Source organism: Mesoplodon mirus (genome assembly GCF_964341445.2).
Source record: "Mesoplodon mirus genome assembly, chromosome: 1".
Lineage (NCBI taxonomy): Eukaryota > Metazoa > Chordata > Mammalia > Artiodactyla > Ziphiidae > Mesoplodon > Mesoplodon mirus.
Window position 1 is genome coordinate 214,612,502 of NC_138976.1, and position 19,876 is coordinate 214,632,377.

The following is a 19,876-nucleotide window of genomic DNA, read 5'->3' on the forward strand; positions in this document are numbered from 1 at the left end:
TCTAAGCACTATCCAAATTCAAAAATAGTGGTCTAGCAAATTCTACTCTGTTCTTTTCCAAAGTAATTTCACTTTTATATCATGTATAATATACAAAAATGTTCATGAAAGTTATTTATTTAACAGTATGTATCCTTGACATACACCATGATGTCTTTGTTTACTCCACTTTTAATAAATGTTATTGGCATCCCTATGGAGATATATTTTGTCCCATCACATACTGCTTTACTCATCCAATGCAACTGCATTACCTCTTGTAGGGATATTCCCTTTTTTTCTGTTTGGAGTCACTGATGAAAGACGTACCAAGTGAGGTGACCTTCAATCCTGCCAAAGGGATGAGGTTCAATTAGCAACCTTTCATGAGGCATCCGGGATCACTAATGATACATGGATCCTATGTTAAATCAAAGCACACAGGAGTCTTGAACTTCTGGGTTAACGTGTGGCAAACAGACTGGTCCAGGAAGACCACAGCCAGTGACAAAGGCTAATGGAATATCTCCGTGGACCCTGTGGCCAGCTACTCCCACCTTTACTCTGAACATTAATGAGGATCTTCCGGACTAGGGGCTGCCTGGAAGGTGGCATTTCAGGGGTTCCCTGTTCTCTCTGTCCTGTGATCCTTGCAGTATACTCTTCCCTTGTTGCTCTGTTTCCTCCAAGGAAATCCAGTGGAGCAGGCTTTTCTCTGACACAAAATAATGCCATACTTTGCTGGGGATGAATGCCTACCCCCAAAAAAATGCACCTTTGTCAGTAGTATTTACATTTTGTGATGCTTAGACCTCATCCTTTTTGCATTCTCATTTTACTACTCTATTTTGTATAGCAGCTCATCTGTACATATCTTTTTTTATCCAAGGCTTTCACAGTGTGCTTACAAATTGTAATGAATTCAGCTACATAACATCCCTAAAGAAAATGGAAGTTTTACCATCAATGGACTTTTTTTCCAAAGGCTTCTCTGGCTAAGTGAGCAGTCAAGTATGGATAGATAATCTAGTACTCATGGTTTTATTTCTGAGCATCTCACCCTTGCATTTCCTGACATGATCCTACACTGAATTTAGTTAAAAAGAAAAAGGAGCCATTGTTTTAAGAAGAGTAACGGCGCGTCCCTGGGAAGTGGTGGGGGCTTTTGAGCAGAGTGCCTGGTCTCCTGCCCTTCTGGGCATCCTGGATTCCTCACTGTGCTCTACATATCAGAGGGAGATGCAGCTATTCTGAGTGGCCTCAAGGATGATCTGGAATCATATCTGTTCTGAATAACTCAGGGGGCCTCTGAAAGATGCACAATGATGCTTTTATAGAATTAGACCAGACCTCGGAGCTGCATCTCTCATAAACATGAAGATTTCATGGGAGATGCACAAATAAACTTGGTCATACATTTTATTCAGTCATGCATGAGGTATTTAGTACATGTTCGGATGATTTATAGGCTTGCTGGGCAATTCTTATTTTACTTCTAAGGTGAGAAATTAGCAAAATCATCTTATAGTCTTGTCAATACAAGAACTTCAAACAAATAAGAACTGCAAAGCCTGAGATCAACTCAGATCCGAATGCCTCTCTACTGTGTGTTTCTTTAAAACTTGGTCAGGAGTGTCTATGAGAGAAGCAAAACAAAACACACAGTAGCAATGGATTTTTGTTTATTTTATGCAGAAAGAGCTGCAGCCATGAATGTTAAATGCCAAGGGCATTGACAGTTGTCCCTCGGGACACTGCACACAGAACTTAAAGGAGTCACATGTGAACAGTCACACTGTGCTTTTTTTCTTTAATATTACTGGCATTTGAATTTGAATCTACAAGTATACACTTATTTTTTATTTAATTTTTAATTGTCTGTTTACAAAACCATTATAGGGTATGTCTGCATTTAGTACAGGAATCTGTTTTACAATTAGGCAGCTGTGTGTAATTTTTTTTCATTATGGATGCAGTTTTTGGAAAACTACCTGTTCTCTCCTGCTCAGGCTGCTAGCAGACTGCAGGAAGCACAGCAGAAAGGGAATCAGAGGTTACCTAGACAGGTCCAGAGGGAGGATTTCTGCATTTTTTACATCCTGATAGCCAGAAATGGTATATGTAGATAGTTGGAATTGCTCCTTAAGAAATCAGAGCTGAAGCAAATGCTTAAATTTCCCTCAGCAATGTAGGCAGGGTTGTGACAAAAACATCAATATATAAATCCCAGAGATCTCTGAGTGGGATGGTCAGGGAGCATCCCCAGGGCCTGCCGCCCTATGGCCCCTTTTTCCTGGGAACATCGGTCACTCCTGCTTATCTCACCCTCTCCCCACTCACCCAGCCCTGCCTGGACTCTGGAATGAGTTTTCTGTGAATTAAGATGCATTTAAGTGAGGAAAGAAATACACAGAGCTTGATGAGCTCCCATTTGAGACAATGTAATGAAGATCTTGGAGGGAAACTTCCCTCGGTTACCATTTCAATTTAGCTATTTACTTGCTTGACATTTAGATGCCCTGGAGATAGGTGAGTCTGTTCACTTCAAATTATCCCACTTGACTTTGCTCCCTTAGGTATCTTTCTGCTCTGGACCTTGTTCCAACTTGAAGAAGGCATGAGCTATTCTCCTTTTCACCTCTGGGTAATTTCCCCCTCTGCACAAAGCTGACACTCATTACGACAGTGCATGCCCCGTGGCCACCAGGAGTAGGGGTCATTTTCATCTTGATCAGTGACCAGAATAATTAGGGCCCTAGCTGAGAGTTTCCTGTTCAGCCTTTCCTCTCCCCAGAGACACAAATCACTGCCTGTGTCTGAGCCAACCAAAGGTGGGGGAAACAATCACACAGGGATAACTAGAGACAGAAACCTTCCAATATATCTGCCAGTGTATCAATATAAAAGACAGTCTGGCTATTGATAAGCAAACAATACTGAATAACTGACAAATCACAGGGATATGTTCTTAGAAGGGGTAGAGAATGAAAAGGGAGCTAAGCTTTAATAAAATACCCTCACCCGAACCTAAAATGATTGTTTTTTGCTTGTCTGCAAAGCAGAGATTGTAACACCTGTCCCACTTGCCTGGTGCATGGAGGAGTTGTGAAGTAGCACTTAGAGCATCTGGGAGGGTCCTGAACACATCACATGCTTGTGACAAGTTTTGGCTTTCCTCATTTTCTCTCCTTTATCTAGTATAAAGTGGCAGGTAACGGGCCATTCAGTAATGACAAGACTGCAATGCCCCACACTCTGGATGTCACCCCTCTTTCACCATGACTGTCTCCCGTCTTGTGGTCGTGTATGGGAGAGAAAGTATTGTGCCAGATGCTCTAACACAGCTTCTTGAGTTCTCATTGCAGCCCTAAAGCATACCTATCACACTTTGCTGGGAGGGATGTTTTGTGTTCAGTGTCCTAAGCTGTGGAACCTTGTTCTGTGCAAGTCAGACCCTCTGGACGTGTTTTCCTTTGTATAAGTTGTGACACTTTATTCAACTAAGGGGCTGAGGCAGGAGACAGGAGGGTGACAATGGAAAAAGACAGTCTGTGGTGTGGTCAGGGGAAGAGCTGGGTGGGAGGGCAAGTGCCCTTCTTGTGGGTTCAGCACTGGTGACTCCAAAACAGTAATTGCAAATTCCTGGGCTCTGTTTTCAGGGGGTGCTCGTTCCCAGGGGGAATTTACTGAAGATTTGCAACATTTAATAACGCAGGCTGATCAGTTTCAGAACCGCTGCTCTGCGGCTGCCAGCTGGTGGGGTGGCTGTGCTCAAGCGTACCCACTTTAATGTTGTTTCAGTGTATTTTGTTTTGTTTTCCATTACAGAACAGTGATCTCCCTTACCGCTCAGTAAAACTGTTCAGTGTTCCTTAACAGTCCTCAGGTTATATTTGTGCATTTCCCACTTTTTCCAGTCATTAGAAAAAAGGGCATCTACCCCAGTGGACTGCGTGCATGGGCGAATGCACAGTAACTCACATCATCACCCTACAGGGGTCTGGGGTGGCTGTGTTATCCAGCTGAAATGAATTCCTTTGCAGCACAGGGAATTCTGCAGTTTCATTACTTTATCAGAGTACCTACTTAATCAGATAGCTTAATTTTGCATACCAGTAGCACCTTCTCACCACCGGTAAGGAATATGACATGTTCAAGGTTGATTACCTGCAGATGTTGAAGAGTGGTTGACAGAGATGTGGCTGCATCTGTGGGAGAGGCTGGTCCCAGGGCAACAGGCTGGAAGCATGCTGATGCTTTTTACTCTGTTGCATTTCTGTACATGTGGTACCCGTGTTAATGATACTTCCTGCTTCAAGAGAGATTAAAGATGACAGAGAAAGATTGTGAAACGCAAAAAGAAAAAGTATCTTCAGTACATTCTTTACAACTTTGATACTAAGAATACAGGACATTTAGCAGTTTCTCAGAGATTTAAACGGATTCATATAAAACTTCAAATGTAGAACCTTTAAGTTAAAATGATCAGCTAAATGCCAACACCTAATTTCTGACTTCTTTGGGCAATTATTATAAAATTACAGGCAGTTGCAGAGTCATGTTCCTTGGGACTATTAGTTAACACTCAGCTAGAACCCAGAAGGACTTAGAATTCATCAAACATTAGATGGAACCTTTGCACAAATCAGTAGAAGTAGGTGGGAGGTGTTGGGTGGTGATTAACCTTGTTATTAAAGACAAAGAAAGACTGAAAATTGTCACAGGTTGGAAGACACTAAGGAGACAAGGTGACTAAATGTAATGTGGGATCCTGGAACAGAAAAAGGGAGTGATTGGAAAAACTGGAGACATCAAAATAAAGTTTGTCGTTTTGGGACCGTTGTACCAGCGTTAATAGCTTAGGTTTGATCAAAATACCATGGTGATGTCAGATATTAACATTAGGACACATTGAGTAAAAAGTAGACAGGAATTCTTGCAACTCATTTGTAAATCTGAAATTATTTCAAAATAAAAAGTTTAAAAATGCATTACAGAACCACCAGAGTTGTAGCGTGTTTAAGATGTGGATCAAAGGAAAAGACATTGTGCTTGTGGTTGAGAGGCAATTTTGGAATTTTGGAATAAAGATGGCAGGAAATGAGGAAGTCTTAGAAAGAATATGAGTGTTAAAGAATTTGTACGCTTTACATTTTGCTAAGGGTTATACATGTCGTGCAGTTAACAGAGGCCATAGTGAAGCAACACATGTGCCCACTTGCTAGTGTCACCTCCACACCCTGATGTAAGTGCTCCACCTCCATTTTCCTTTGAGCTGTCTTGGAACCATGTCACACACCACCTGACGTGTACTTGGTCGTAACAGCTTTTGTAAACAGGACATGGATGCTAATAAGAGCCCCTAATCAAAAGATAATAAACGTTGTCTAAAGTGTCAGACCTTATTATGACAGCCTCAAATTAGATGTCAGGACAATGGGGAATAATTTGTGTGTGTGTGTGTGTGTGTGTGTGGTACGCGGGCCTCTCACTGTTGTGGACTCTCTCGCTGTGGAGCACAGGCTCCGGACGCGCAGGCTCAGCGGCCATGGCTCACGGGCCCAGCCGCTCCGCGGCACGTGGGATCTTCCCGGACCGGGGCACGAACCCGTGTCCCCTGCATCGGCAGGCGGACTCTCAACCACTGAACCACCAGGGAAGCCTGGGGAATAATGTTTTTAAAGCTAGTATTTTGTGTTAGGGACTATTTACATGACACTGTGTTTTCTAGACACAGGTAATTAGCAAAATATCAGTTCCAGAATGCATTTCAAACCTGTTTCCCAATTTTTATATTGCATAATCATTTAGATTCAGAAAATTTAATATGACATCTACATCCAAATTCAAAACTCATGTTTCTGTTAAACTAGAAGAACAAAATATATCAATAATACATTCACAGGTATCCCTAATTCTTCGGTTTCTCACAGGCACTGGAGAAAACAAAGCACAGTAATTTCCACTCTGCAGCTATTGTCTTGAATACCTGCGAAACTCCTCCTCATTCACTTCCTCTGGGTTCTCTCACCCTCCTCGCTGCCTTTCTAGAGCTCTCCCTCCCTGCACAGAAATCACTTTCACCTCCACCCCTCCCATATTACAGTTCAAGTTGTTCTGTGAAATGTCTGCTTCTCCTATGAGTCTGTAAGCACCTTGAGTGTAGGGCTATGCCATAGCCATCTTTGTTATCCCAACATTCAACATTATACTTCCTCATTCTGGGAATCCAGAATTAAGGTATTCTAGCTTTATTTTCCTTTATGTCCAACAAAGGGCAAGTCATGCATTGAAGCCAATAAAGACACTAGTTCCAAGCACTGATGTAATGGCATGGTGTTTAGTTGTCCACCTATTACATTAAGCAATTTCACTTAGCGGGACACCCCAATACCAGAGAGTCAGGGGTTATGAACTAAGAAACAAAACAATTAATATAGGCTTCATCCATTAACATTTAACCTGTGTTTTTATTTTGTGTTTGTGTGTGTGAGTGTGTTTGTATAATTATGAAGCATTATATAATGCAGAATTTGAAACTATGATTTTCATAAATCTTATTTATGATCCCATTCTTACAGGTTAATATAGATTTCAAAGATTTCTCTGTCTTTACCGGTTTTCTTATTTTTATTCCCACAAAAAGGAGCTGGTGGCTGGTCTCCCCTTGTGTCAAATAAATACCAGTGGCTGCAGATTGACCTTGGAGAAAGAATGGAGGTCACAGCTGTGGCCACCCAGGGAGGATACGGGAGTTCCGACTGGGTGACCAGCTACCTCCTCATGTTCAGCGATGGCGGAAGGAACTGGAAGCAATATCGACGAGAGGAGAGCATCTGGGTATGTGCTTTACTGAAAAGCAGTCTGTCGGAGTATGAATTATGCCAGTTACTGCATGTTGCTCCCCATCTGTCAGGTCAAGCATAGAAACAGAGCCTCCTAAGTTACCTGAAAATGTTTCCACTGAATGTAAGCCACATGTGACATTCCAGAATACACCGTCCATGGCTAATTTATGAAATAAGTAAAAGTAAAACAATTTTATAATGTAGCGAAATATTGAAAGTGTCTTCCCATTATTCCTTTAAATGGTGTGAAGTCTAAGGAATAAATAAGTCACGTACAACTGATTTTATTTTTGTTTTATAACAAACACAGTAGTTTATATTGCCTCAGCATTTTTTTTTTTTTTTTTTGTGGTACGCGGGCCTCTCACTGTTGTGGCCTCTCCCGTTGTGGAGCACAGGCTCCAGACGCGCAGGCTCAGCAGCCATGGCTCACGGGCCCAGCTGCTCCGTGGCATGTGGGATCTTCCCAGACCCGTGTCCCCTGCATCGGGGGGTGGACTCTCAACCACTGTGCCACCAGGGAAGCCCATGCCTCAGCATTTTTAAATAAAGCAAATTCATTTTCTCTATGCCCTCTGATAAAATGAAATTTCTGAAAGACCCTGAACATGTAAAAATAGATGTAATGGAGAGTCTCTCTGTGGAGTACTTGTATGAGGGATGTGTTGAGTTCCTGCTCCAACAGGAACTTGGGCACCATGTGGCCCCTTGTAATTTATGGACAATAGATCCCTAGGATTCTTTGGAAGCATAACTATTTTACATCAATGACATAGTTTCTACTTTTGATTACATATCCATGCTCCTTTGAGAAGAATTAAATTTTGTTTGCTTAACTTTTTGAATATTAAAATATATGTAATTTATTATATATTTAGCATTTCATATCTTTAAATCACAGTCTGCTCTGAATGAGAAGCTCTAAAAGTAGAGTGTTGTAAAGGTCTGCAGCAGGTTTGCAGTTGGCTGATGGGGTGTGGCCTGAAGAAGATTCATCAGGTGGAGAAGAAATAACTTTTTTCTTCTTATTAAAAATATAATTTAGATGGTTGCCAAGAGCCGGGGGAAGGGAGGAATGGACTGTAAGTGCTTTAATGGAGACAAAGTTTCAGTTTGAGAAGATGAAAAAGTTCTTGAGATGGAGGGTGGTGATGTTTGCACAACAATGTGAATGTCAATGTCCAGAACTGTACACTTAAAAGTGGCTAAAATGCTAAACTTTTTGTTATGTATATCTTACCACAATAAAAAATACACAGTGTATCTTCCATTTAATTTAGGCTAAGAAGTTGTATAACTTAAAAAAATTTTTTTTTCTTAATTCAGGGTAAGAAGAAAATTGTCAGCTAAAAAGCCGTATGTCTTAGCACATAGCTTATCTATAAAACTAACAGGCAACAAAATGATAATATTCATTGGGTAACAAACTGCCCTCATTTGAATTTCCTTAGAACTCTATAACTTATTATAACGTAACAGATTGTGGTCTACTTAATTTCTTATCCCTGGAGCTTTTATTAGTCAGCCAATAAATGTTGATGCAAGTTGAATCAAGAAAAACTAGTTAGTTGTCTAATACTAGATAAAAGAACAAAGTGGGAGGGGATATGGGAGTGTTTTTAGGGCTGGCTGACCTAAGGTTTCCAAACAAGTAATTGCCATGTGTATGATCAGAAGCAGATATTAATGTTTTGCTCCTTCTAAGAACACCAAGTCCAAAGCAGGGTTAAGGTCAATATTGCTTAAGTAACTTAAAGCTTAATGAAACATCTTCTTACATAGAGAACGTTTGTTCAAAATTAAATATTATTTCTCAAAATTAGTTAACTAATAGTTAATGCCTACTTATTCTTCATTGTATTAATTAAGGTTCATATTTTTGCCCCGCTCCAATCCCATCTGATTGAGCAACTCTAAAAATTCTTGTTTTTAGTTAAGCAGGTTGGAGAGGAATCATATGTAAGCATCACCATCTGTTGATTTCTTTAAAGGTCAGGCACCCTTGGGGAAGTAGGGTCAAGAATATAGTGGCATTATTAATCCTAGATCATGCAGGGGAGGACAGAAATGGACCCCTCAATCCTATCCATCCTGTCACACGGTAAACATGGGTAAAGTGGCCTGCCTTACACTCCTGCTCAGCTTGCACCCCTCCCTGTGTCCCCAGCACTTCATGGTGCCTGGGGCCAAGCACGTTGGTAAATGTTTGCTGAATTAAAACGAATGAGTGGGGGCTTCCCTGGTGGCGCAGTGGTTGAGAGTCCGCCTGCCGATGTAGGGGACGCAGGTTCGTGCCCCGGTCTGGGAGGATCCCACATGCCGCGGAGCGGCTGGGCCCGTGAGCCATGGCCGCTGAGCCTGCGCATCCGGAGCCTGTGCTCCGCAACGGGAGAGGCCACAGCGGTGAGAGGCCCGCGTACCGCAAAAAAAAAAAAAAAAAAAAAAAAAAATTTTTCATCGATTTAGTGACCTAATACAAGACAGAGTTATTATGTCATAGTTCTGTAGGTCTAAAGTACAGTAGACTTGGCTGGGTTCTCTGCTTAGGGCATTTTTCCTGGAGGCTCTGGGGAAGACTTGTCCTTCAAGGTGTCTGGAGATTCTAGAACCTTCCCCAGGTTCTATGATTTGCTGGGAGGATTCACAGGACCAGTGTGTAGTCATACAGCTATGATTTAGCTCAGTGAAAAGACACAGAGCAAAATGAGCAAAGGAAGAGGGTGCATGGGGTGAAGTCCATAGGAAATCAGGCCCAAGTTTCTACAGTCCTCTCCCAGGGAAGTCATACGGGACTAGCATAATCCCCCAGCAGTGAGTTATAGCAACCCACATGGAATATTACCAACCAGGGGAGCTCATGTACTGGGGGCTGGTCATGTAGGCACCCTCTGCCTTGCATGTAACAAAATTCCAGACTTCCAGGAGGAACACAGGTATTTTATTTATTTATTTATTTTTGCGGTACGCGGTCCTCTCACTGTTGTGGCCTCTCCCGTGGTGGAGCACAGGTTCCGGACGCGCAGGTGCAAGCTCAGCGGCCATGGCTCACGGGCCCAGCTGCTCCACGGCATGTGGGATCTTCCCGGACCGGGTCACAAACCCACATCCCCTGCATCGTCAGGCAGACTCTCAACCACTGCACCACCAGGGAAGCCCTACTGCGCCACCAGGGAAGCCGTCTTTTTTTTAAGAAAATCAATTTGGATAACTAACCTTCAGTAACTGGACCTGCAGTCCTCAAATCCTTTAGTCAAAGACTTTGTGGCCAGCCACGTCTCAATTTTATACTTTTGAGAATTTAGAGAGTTATACATTGCATTTCACATATTAATTAATATTCCATGGCAAACATGTGGCAAAGCATATGGACAACTTGCCCAAAGTAACAGAAGTAAAGACCTTTTGTCTTATTATCATCTCATGTCCATTTTCAGTAAGGCGTTAGGATAGACCTTTTTCTCAGAGTTTTCGGAATTTGGAAAGAGTTAACATGTATTAGTGGACAAAGTTAACACAGACAGCAGATCGACCCAGAAGAACAAGAAAAGTCATGAAAAAAAATTACGACAGGGAGAATACCCACAAAACTTTTAAGGCCAGAGAAGGGGTGCTTGATTTGGACTTTCTTATAAAAGTAGGAGGCTTCCTGAGAAGAAAGCCAATACACAGTCTTCCTTGCTGGGGGTCAAGGTTACATCAGCGAGGCCACAAGCTGGGGACACTGCTGCGGGTGAGAGCTACACTAGTGATGGCGGGGCAGCAGCCTCTCACGGGGGACACCTGTGACACACCAACTGCGAGCAGGTGCTCAGATACCCCTGCAACATGACTTCATGTGACTCTGGAAAACATATTCAGATCCAATGAGAAATGTGTTTGCTAGGAAAGGATACCAAATGCAGAAAGGGGACATGGGTTCGTGCCCCGGTCCGGGAAGATCCCACATGCCGCGGAGCGGCTGGGCCCGTGAGCCATGGCCGCTGAGCCTGCGCGTCCGGAGCCTGTGCTCCACAACGGGAGAGGCCACAACAGTGAGAGGCCCCACGTACCGCAAAAAAAAAAAAAAGAAAAAAGAAATTATGTTCTTCACTGGCGATATGTTCCACTTTAATATTTTTTCTTAATGAGTGACTGCTTCCATGGCTGAACTGGATTTCTATGTGAAAATAACCAAATAAATTAAACAAATACTCAGATCTCTGAAATACATTCCAAAAGGGTTTTATTTAAATGGAAATATAGGAATGTGTCTTACATGACAGAAAAGGCATCACCATCTCTCACCAAGGGATGCATTACATCTCAGGACATACAAACTCTTTTGATGTGCAGAGTAAATGTCCTCACTTGAAATGTAGTGGAAGAAGTATCACTGTTCGAACAAGTTTAGAAAGGGTGCATCTCCTATACGATGTGAACAATCATGGTTTATATCGGTCATTTAGTAAACCAGGTGGCTTGACCAAGCTTGATGCTAAACATCCATAGGACTTAGAAGATGAGTTTGCAACTTCAGCCCAACTAAATCAGAAAATAGCCAGAGTCTTAGGACACTGAGGATCATAGAACAGCACCGAAGTGAGCAATGCAACAGATCAGTGATCACTGACAAAGTTCACTAATGTTTATTTTCTACTGTTTCCCTGAGAATATGTCAGCAAACACTTACATCAATCTACTGTGACTCTTAGATTCATTATAAGAATTTTGTGGGGCAGTGCTTGCGAACCAGGATTCTTACCTGCAAGCTAATGTGAGCTCTGAGCTCCCTGGGGGCCTCTGGACCAGGCTGGAGAGAGGTGTGGGCTCCAACCACTGTCCTGCTCTGAGTCTGGGTCTGTGAGCCTCCCTGGTGGGCAGGAGAGGTCCATGAGTGGGCAGTCTAGAGCGCTGGCAGTATTCTAGAGGGGTGTTGTGGCAGCTCCATCACTACCCTCCTGGGCACCTATTGTCTTCTTGGGACCCTATAGCAAGCCTTGTCCTTCCCAGACCACCTGCCTGCCCTGACTCTGTGTTTTCTCCCTCCCCATTCCAGTTGTTTGGGAACAATGGGCTGACTCTATGAGAGCCAGGCCAATACCCACCTCTCCTCTCGGGAGACTGTGGCTAATGGCGTCCATTGCAATGGTGTCCTCTGTTGAGGCTCATCTGGCCCAGGGACCACTGGGTCCCTGTTGACCATGAGGACCTTTCCTCCTGCAATTCCTGGTTGTTTTTTCTTCTGTTTTATCAATACTTTGTCTTCATTCTCATCTCCTTACTATTTCTCCCTCTTCTCCTCTATCCTTCTATTCTTTCCTTGTCTATTTTTTTTCACCTATCATTAAATATTTTTCTCCTTATTTCTCTCTTCTCTCTCCATTTTCCCCTGTATCCCTCTTCTATCTGTATTGTTACAAATTCTAGAAAATCAGCTTGAATCAGTCTAGGTAATTTGGGAATCTGACCACACGGAGAAGGGAGGATTCAGCTGGGTCTCTGGCATGTGTGTAACTAAGAGGCAGCCATGCCCTGTGCCTTCTGTGGATTCGCTTCTGGCATTCATTTTCCTACATTGGTTCAAAAATCTGAGGACATGCTCGGACTTACTTGGCTCTGGCTGAGGGGAGTCTCAGATCTCACCACCTGTGAAGAGCTGATCTGATCAGGACGGCTCCCAGCCCACCCTACACTTAGCACCGAAGCCCCTGGATTGGTGGGTGGGGCCATGTAAAGACTTTATGTCCACCCTAATGGGGGCACTTAGAAGGGAGGGATGCTGGGAGGGCCATATTATCAAATTTCCTGTTCGTTGTCTCTCTCGCTCTCTCTTTCACTCTCTCTCCATGACCTTTTGCTTTCTTTTCTATTTCTCTGCTTTCCTCTTCTTATACATCTTATCTTTCTACTCCTCGCCTTCCCTTTTTCTCTGTGAATTAAAGGACCTAGATTGCCATGAGTCCTGCTACTCAACATGTAACCTACGGACCAGCAGCATCACCTGGGATCTTGATACAAATATGGAATCTCAGCCCCCACCCCAACCTATTGAATAGAATCTGCATTTTAACAAGATGAGCAGGTGATTCCAGTCCAAGCTAGACTGTGAGAAGCACTGACTGGGATGAACCAAGTCCCATCTTTGGCGGGAATTGTTTTGCCCCTTAACTATCCTCCAGCTGCCTGGATCAGAGGGGACTGTGCCCCCTGCTCAAGGATGCAGCTTATCCCACACATGTGTTAGCCTGAACAGGTGATGCTTTCTGTAACAGAACCTCAGGAACCTTGCTCCAGTGCCCTTTGACTGCAGGACACCCTCTTTCTCCCTGATAGTCACCAACCTAGGGGGGTGGAGCCCAAGTATTTTCTCATTGTTATCAGTGAATAACAATCAAGTGGTTAAAGTTAGTCCTATCTTTGAGAACTATAATATTTCCTGAATCTCTATACTCTGCATTCTTTAGGAGTTTATTCTTCATATTAAAAACTCATCAGAACTCTAATTCAGAAGTTATATCCTTTATGAATTTAAGATGGAAATTGTTATTCAAAATGCATTGAATGAAACCTAGAATTTAAGTGGATTTTTCTTCCTATGCAGGCCCTTTGTGTGAAAAAGGCATTCTTCTAAGAAAGGACCGGCAAAATATATTTGAGAAAAATAAGAAAAGAAATTACTTGAAATAAACATAAGTTCTAGTATAATAATTCTATTTAATAGATTTCTTTCACCTTGAAAAAATAGGTAGCAGTATGTCCTTAAATGAATATAAGATAGACATAGCAAATCGTTTGAAACTTTGTTCTTCTTTAGATCATTTCCAACCTAGAACACCAAGTAGACTAATTAATGAGGCTAATTAATATTGTATTGAAAGTTTCACAACAATCTCAAAGTGCTCAAAGAGAGCAACAAAGGTGACCCCAAATTTGCAGGGCAGAAAAAAGACAGGGAAATACTGGAAGCATGGGGGTTGGGATGGGGACCGTTTGTTATACCTGCACCACTTCATTTATTTAAGAGAAAGAGCTGATGCATATATGGAAAAATATTTACCTTGTTAAAATAAATCTAGATTATCAGCACATGTATATCTGTTTTTGGGGGATGTTTGAAATATTGCATAATCAAATTAATAAAGAATATTGGATTCAGGTTTAAAAGAATTATGTTTACTTGGTATAAATAGAAAGATCATATGACTGTGTAGTTTCAAAATAAAGAGGGATAAGAACCGTGTCAAATCATAATAAGAAAAACTGGACTCAGAGATAAGGAGGGTTTGTTTGTAAGGAAGCAGACACTCTGCTAAGTGTGACGCTCTCTTGGTATAAGGAGCGGAAATTCTCTTGACAGAGATTCCTGCTAATTTAGTCATTTAAATATAGGTTGGTTTATTTCAGGTCTAGGTTAATACATTTATTGCTAATGAGTTGATGACTCAACAGAACCAAGCCCCACATCAGGTAGGACGTTGCAAAGAAGGGTCTGCAGGGTGTGCCTTGGCTGTCTGGGGCTTGTGCCAGCTCCAGGCTTGCCGATTTCAAGTTTGGCTCTGAGACTGGGTGGTTTTGGTCAGAATAGGAGCGGCATTTCAATGATTTTGTATCGATCTCTTCCATGTACTTGGCCTTGTCAGGGACACGGCCCTCTCCTTCCTAACCATTCACCTCATTACGTCAAGCGCATTGATCCCCGAGGCAGTGACTTTGTACCATGGACAGTCTTGTTGATTGCACTTACCATTGTGGACCACAGTTGAATTTTCTGTACATGTCTCCCCCTCCTGGGCTCTGAGAGCCATTAGGTCAGGGATTAATCTCCTCAGAGGGCCAGGCCTATTACAGATTCTCAAAACTTAGGGGCTTCCCTGGTAGCACAGTGGTTGAGAATCCACCTGCCGATGCAGGGGACACAGGTTCGTGCCTCGGTCCGGGAGGATCCCACATGCCATGGAGCGGCTGGGCCCGTGAGCCATGGCTGCTGAGCCTGTGCGTCCAGAGCCTGTGCTCCGCAATGGGAGAGGCCACAACAGTGAGAGGCCCGCGTAACACAAAAAACAAACAAAAACAAACAAACAAACAAAAAACTTAGCCAGCTGTGTGATGCTGCTTGTGTGATGGGAGGCTTTCGGTGCCAAGCCTAAGTGTAACAAGAGGCTTAACACTTTTCCCCACAAAGTTGTACAAGGAAGATGCCCTACTGAACCCGAGAGAGAGGTGGTTCCATTTGCCCTTCATTGCAGGTCTCAGTGACAATAGAGATAAAAGCTGGATTTGGTCTGTCGAAAACTCTCAGAGCAGCTGAAAAGGTTGAGGCAGAGAAGTGAATGAGACATCCGAGCTGCTACCACAAAGTAACGGATGGGTCCCTGGAAACCCAGGATCCAGTAACAACTGCCTCTTGCCAGGGCCAGCTGCATTCGGCGGGTGTGGAGCATCCTTCCTTCATTTGTCGATTACAGTCCTTCCCAACCTGAAAACCTTCACTCAGATCCCCTTTACTCTGTACTAAAATTGTGTAGACACTGCCTTCTTTTTCTACTCCTAGGATTTTTCATTTTTATTTCTCAAGTATTACGTTTCTTTTGCCATATTTATTCACCTCGTGCTTATTTCACCTCAATTCTGGCATCAGGGACTACAGCTGGTTTATCCCGATATCCTCTGTACCTACTTTATTGCTTTGCAAAAGTAACGATTTTGCTCATTTGAATTGCCACGTGTTATCAGGTTGGGAGGGAGGGATGTGGTGGTGAGTCGAATTTTAAATATGTAGCAGAATAAATAGCAACTCTTGAGACATCTTACAAATTACAGTTTTACTTTTCACAGAATGAAGTAGTTGCAGAAGTGGTGTTATTAGAGATATATGGAAATTAGGGTATATTTTATGAAAAAGGTAAATCTTAAACAGTAATATGAACAGAGTATGGCAGAGTTGTGGGGGAAATAGCTTTCTAAGTAGAATTTTTTATTCATTTGGGAGATGGCAAAAATATTGTTTTTAATCAAGAAAAGTAAATGAAGGAAAAAGTGAATTTTTACAAAAAAAAAAAGGTGCTCCAGCAGCAGACGCATTGAAAGGAAGTGTTGCTGAGACAAGTTTTAGGAAGGTGGAAGGCAGGACAGCTCAGGGAGCATCTCACCAGGATTTCATGGAAATTCTTCCTCGTGACTGCAGTTCTGGCAGCTTAGCTTCATAGGATGTTGTACTAATCGTGGGTCTCATAGGGAACGACAGGCAAAGTCTACAAATTCTACAATTTTCCCACATAATGTAAATGTACAGAATGCACGGATATGGTATGTACTTCAGGCTATTCATGGGTGATTTCCTGGGTCTGTTGTTTTGACATAAAACACTCAAGTGGTTTGGTACCAAACTAATTGGGATCTTGAGAAAATGGCCCACAGCAGAGGTGGAGTGTTTAGAGTACTGCTGTGTTCACAGCCCTTGATAACTCCTATGGTTTCTGCACTCTGCAGTCCTATGCCACTTAACAGTTAGATCAATTTTCTGCCTTTGATGCAGACCACATTTTATAAATTTGTATAGACAAAAGCAATGATGAAACTTTAAAATTTTGCAAAAGAGGAAAACAGGCTTTGAGTACTTTTTTAATATTAATATCGCAGTCTCAAAACTCTGAGATGTTGAGAATTTCTGATCAGCAAACCTCAAACTTTTTCAGAGTAGTTAAGATTAGGGCAGCAGTTGAGAAGCTGGATGCTGTTCAAGCATGTTTAAGGGTCTCAGACAGAGAGAAATATTGGTTTAGACCAGGGGCTAGCCAACTTTCTCTATAAAGGGACAGATAATAAATATTTTTGGTTTTGTAGGCCATGCAGTCTCTGTTGTGACTGCTCAACTCTGCTGTTGCGTGAAAGTAGCCAGAAGCAATATGTAAATGAATGTGTGGCAGTGTTCCAATAAAACTTTATTTAAAAAGCCACACAGCCAGCTGGTTCTGGGTTTAGGTTGTTTACCCCTGGTCTAGTCTACTTCGTATCTATTTAAGGTATGATGTATGGATCCAGTATGAAGAAATAAAAATTACAACATCAGTGTGACACAATGTAACCTCTCACACTTGAACTGCACAAAACCTTTGCTAATACTCTTGCTTAGGACAGTCCTTTTCAAATTGTGTCCTAGAAAAACTTTCTTTTCATTTTAAATGTATGCATGTAATTTGATGTCTTTCAGAATAAGATATAAATAGTACACATCTGATTATGATATTATTGCATAGCATTTAACATAAAACTAAGGTTAAAAAGAGAATCAATTTAAAGAAAAATATTAAACCAATAAGAAGTGTTATACTGAGTACTTAGTGAGTGCCTGACACTGCTTCATGTGCTTTAACATATTTATTAAACACATCTTCACAACAACCCTCTTATGCCCAGTTTACAGAAAAGGATACTGAGGCATGAAAAGTTCAAGTTCACTATCCTCAAATCACAGAACTAGTTAGTGATGTAACAAGGATTTGAACCCTAGCTGTCTGGCTGCAGGGCCCACACTCAAACCACCTTACCACAGTACAGAACATTCATGTTGGAGATGAATAAAGTGATGATACAGGATGGGGATCCTCTTCCTTAGGCCATGGGAAGCAAGCACTCTCAGACAGTGCTGGTAGGAGCATAAAATGGCATTAGATGGGTATATGCCCAAAGTATATACCCAAAGCGGGATCTTGAAGAGATGTTTGTACACCCATGTTTATCACAGCATTATGCACGTCCTTGGAGGACAATTTCTATAAACTTAAGCGTTCAAAAGCACCCACTATTTAGAGTGCTGAAGATGACAGCGCAAAAGGAGCAATGCTTTTAAGTCCTGTCAGTATATCGTCTACACCAAGTAAAAATTCTACTTCTAGGAGTTAGTCCCACGGGAACACTCAGAGGTGCACAGAAAGTGCCTGTGAGAAGACTAAGTGCATTGTTTACAGTCAAGATCCAGTTTTCTGTCAATAGGTGAACACAAATAAATTATGATACTCCATTTTATGGAATAATATAATATTATATGGAATTCATTCCTTTGAAGACAATGAGGTTATTTAATTAATTGATCTATTTATTTGAGGTAACATTGGTTTAAAACATTATTTAACTTTCATGTGTACAAGGTTATCAAATACATTTATTCATAATAAGAGATTTAAGAAACATTTTTTTTTTTACAGCTAGGAAAAGGGATGTATTTATTGTGCTTCCATTAGAAATTTCCAAGATGAACATATACGTATATGTGCATGTAAATATATAGAGACTATTTCTGGAAGCATACAAGACAAATTATTAATAGCATTTCTCATTCTGGGTAAAGATATGCCATGAGTATGCAATGAATGGTATTTTTAAATGACATGCGTATATTGCTGTTCAATTCAATACCAGGTTTTGAAAGGATTAGAGGAAAAAAACAAAGGAAATACAAAATAGCTTTTTAATTGTGGTAAAAAAGAATAACATTAAATTTACCATCCTTACCATTTTTAAGTGTACGGTTCAGTGGTGTTAAGTATATTCACATTGTTGTGGAATAGATCTCTAGATCTTTCTCATCTTGTAAAACAAGCTTAAACCCACTAAACACAAATTTCCCTCCCCATCCCCTCAGCCCTTGGCAACCATCTCTCTACTATCTGTTTCAATGATTTTGACTACCTTAGATACTTCATATTTGTGGAATCATACAGTATTTGTCCTTTTGTGATGGTTTATTTCAAGTAGCATAATGTCCTTGAGTATCCATATTATAGCACATGACAGAATTTCCTTCTTTTTAGGGCTGCATAATACTCTATTGTATGTATATACCAGATTTGGTTTTTCAGTTGCCATGGTCTGAATGTTTGTATCCCACCAGAATTCATATGTTGAAATCCTAACCCTTTAAGGTGACAGAATTAGTAGGTAGGGGGTTTTGGGAAGCGACTAAGTCTTCCACTAAGAAAGGGCTTAGTGGCTCATAAAGAGGCTCCAGAGGGATCCCTACCTGATTCCAACATGAGAGAATGCAACAAAAGTCTGAGACCCAGAAGAGGGCCCTCACCCAAACTTACTGGCACCCTGATCTCAGACTGTCAGCCTCTAGAACTGTGAGCAATACATTTCTATTGTTTATAAAACACCCAGTCTGTGGTATTTTGTTATATCAACTGGAATGGACTAAGAGATCTATTCATCCATCTATGGACAATTGGGTTGTTTGTACCTGTTGGCTATTGTGAATAATGCTGTGATAAACATGGGTGTACAAATATCCCTTCAAGATCCAGATTTCAGTTGTTTTGGACATATACCTGGCAGAGGAATTGCTGGAGCTTATGCTAATTCTATTTTTACTTTTTTTTGAGGAAGCTTCATGTTGTTTTTTATAGTGGCTGCACCATTTTGCATTTCCACAAGGGTTCCAATTTCTCTGCATCCTCCCCTAAAGAGTGTTTTTATTTGGTTCCCTTACCCACTGAAATACCCTCAAGATATGTGGGGAGATGCAATCCACATGGACCCTGAGTGCCTGTGTGCTCTTTCTGGATAGGCTAAGAGTGAAGGCTCTAGCTGCACTTTATCCAGGCCATTCTCAGGGTGTGCTAGAGAAACAGCAGTCCTGAGAGATGAGAGGCCAACCTCCCCCAGACAAGGAGCGGGTCTGCATCTTCTCATTACAAGATCAGTGAATCCCCCAAGCATGGTGCTTGATCCTCTAAAGCAGCCCACTGCCTGCAGCATCATCCATCCTGGACCCTTTGCATTACCTGTAGCACATAGGGAGGTTCATGGGAAACTGAGGCAGTATTCACTAAGCCATGTCTCTACCACGTGAACAGCTTCCAAAATGGTGCCATTTCCCAGATGTCTTTCTGGATGACCATGAACTATACAGTGCTCAGTCTCTCTGTGCTGGTGTTTGGAATGCTTTCAGTTATCGTCTTTTCTCTTTCATGGTGCTTTTGTGCTGATCTTGTTTCCCAAATTATACACTCGACATAAATTATGTCAAATATAAGATCTGTGTACTAACTGTTAGAGGTCAAACCATTTAT

At 41.7% G+C, this 19,876-nt stretch overlaps 1 protein-coding gene across 2 annotated transcripts in view; it reads left to right on the forward strand.

The window, feature by feature from the left end:
- The window catches only part of LOC309800172 (contactin-associated protein-like 3), a 178,907-nt gene that overhangs the window by 39,627 nt on the left and 119,404 nt on the right, over positions 1 to 19,876 (forward strand). For both annotated transcript variants that reach the window (XM_082614073.1, XM_082614072.1), the window contains exon 3: positions 6,626 to 6,819. In XM_082614073.1, the coding sequence (XP_082470199.1) occupies positions 6,626 to 6,819 (194 nt within the window). The remainder of the gene's footprint in view (positions 1 to 6,625; positions 6,820 to 19,876) is intronic.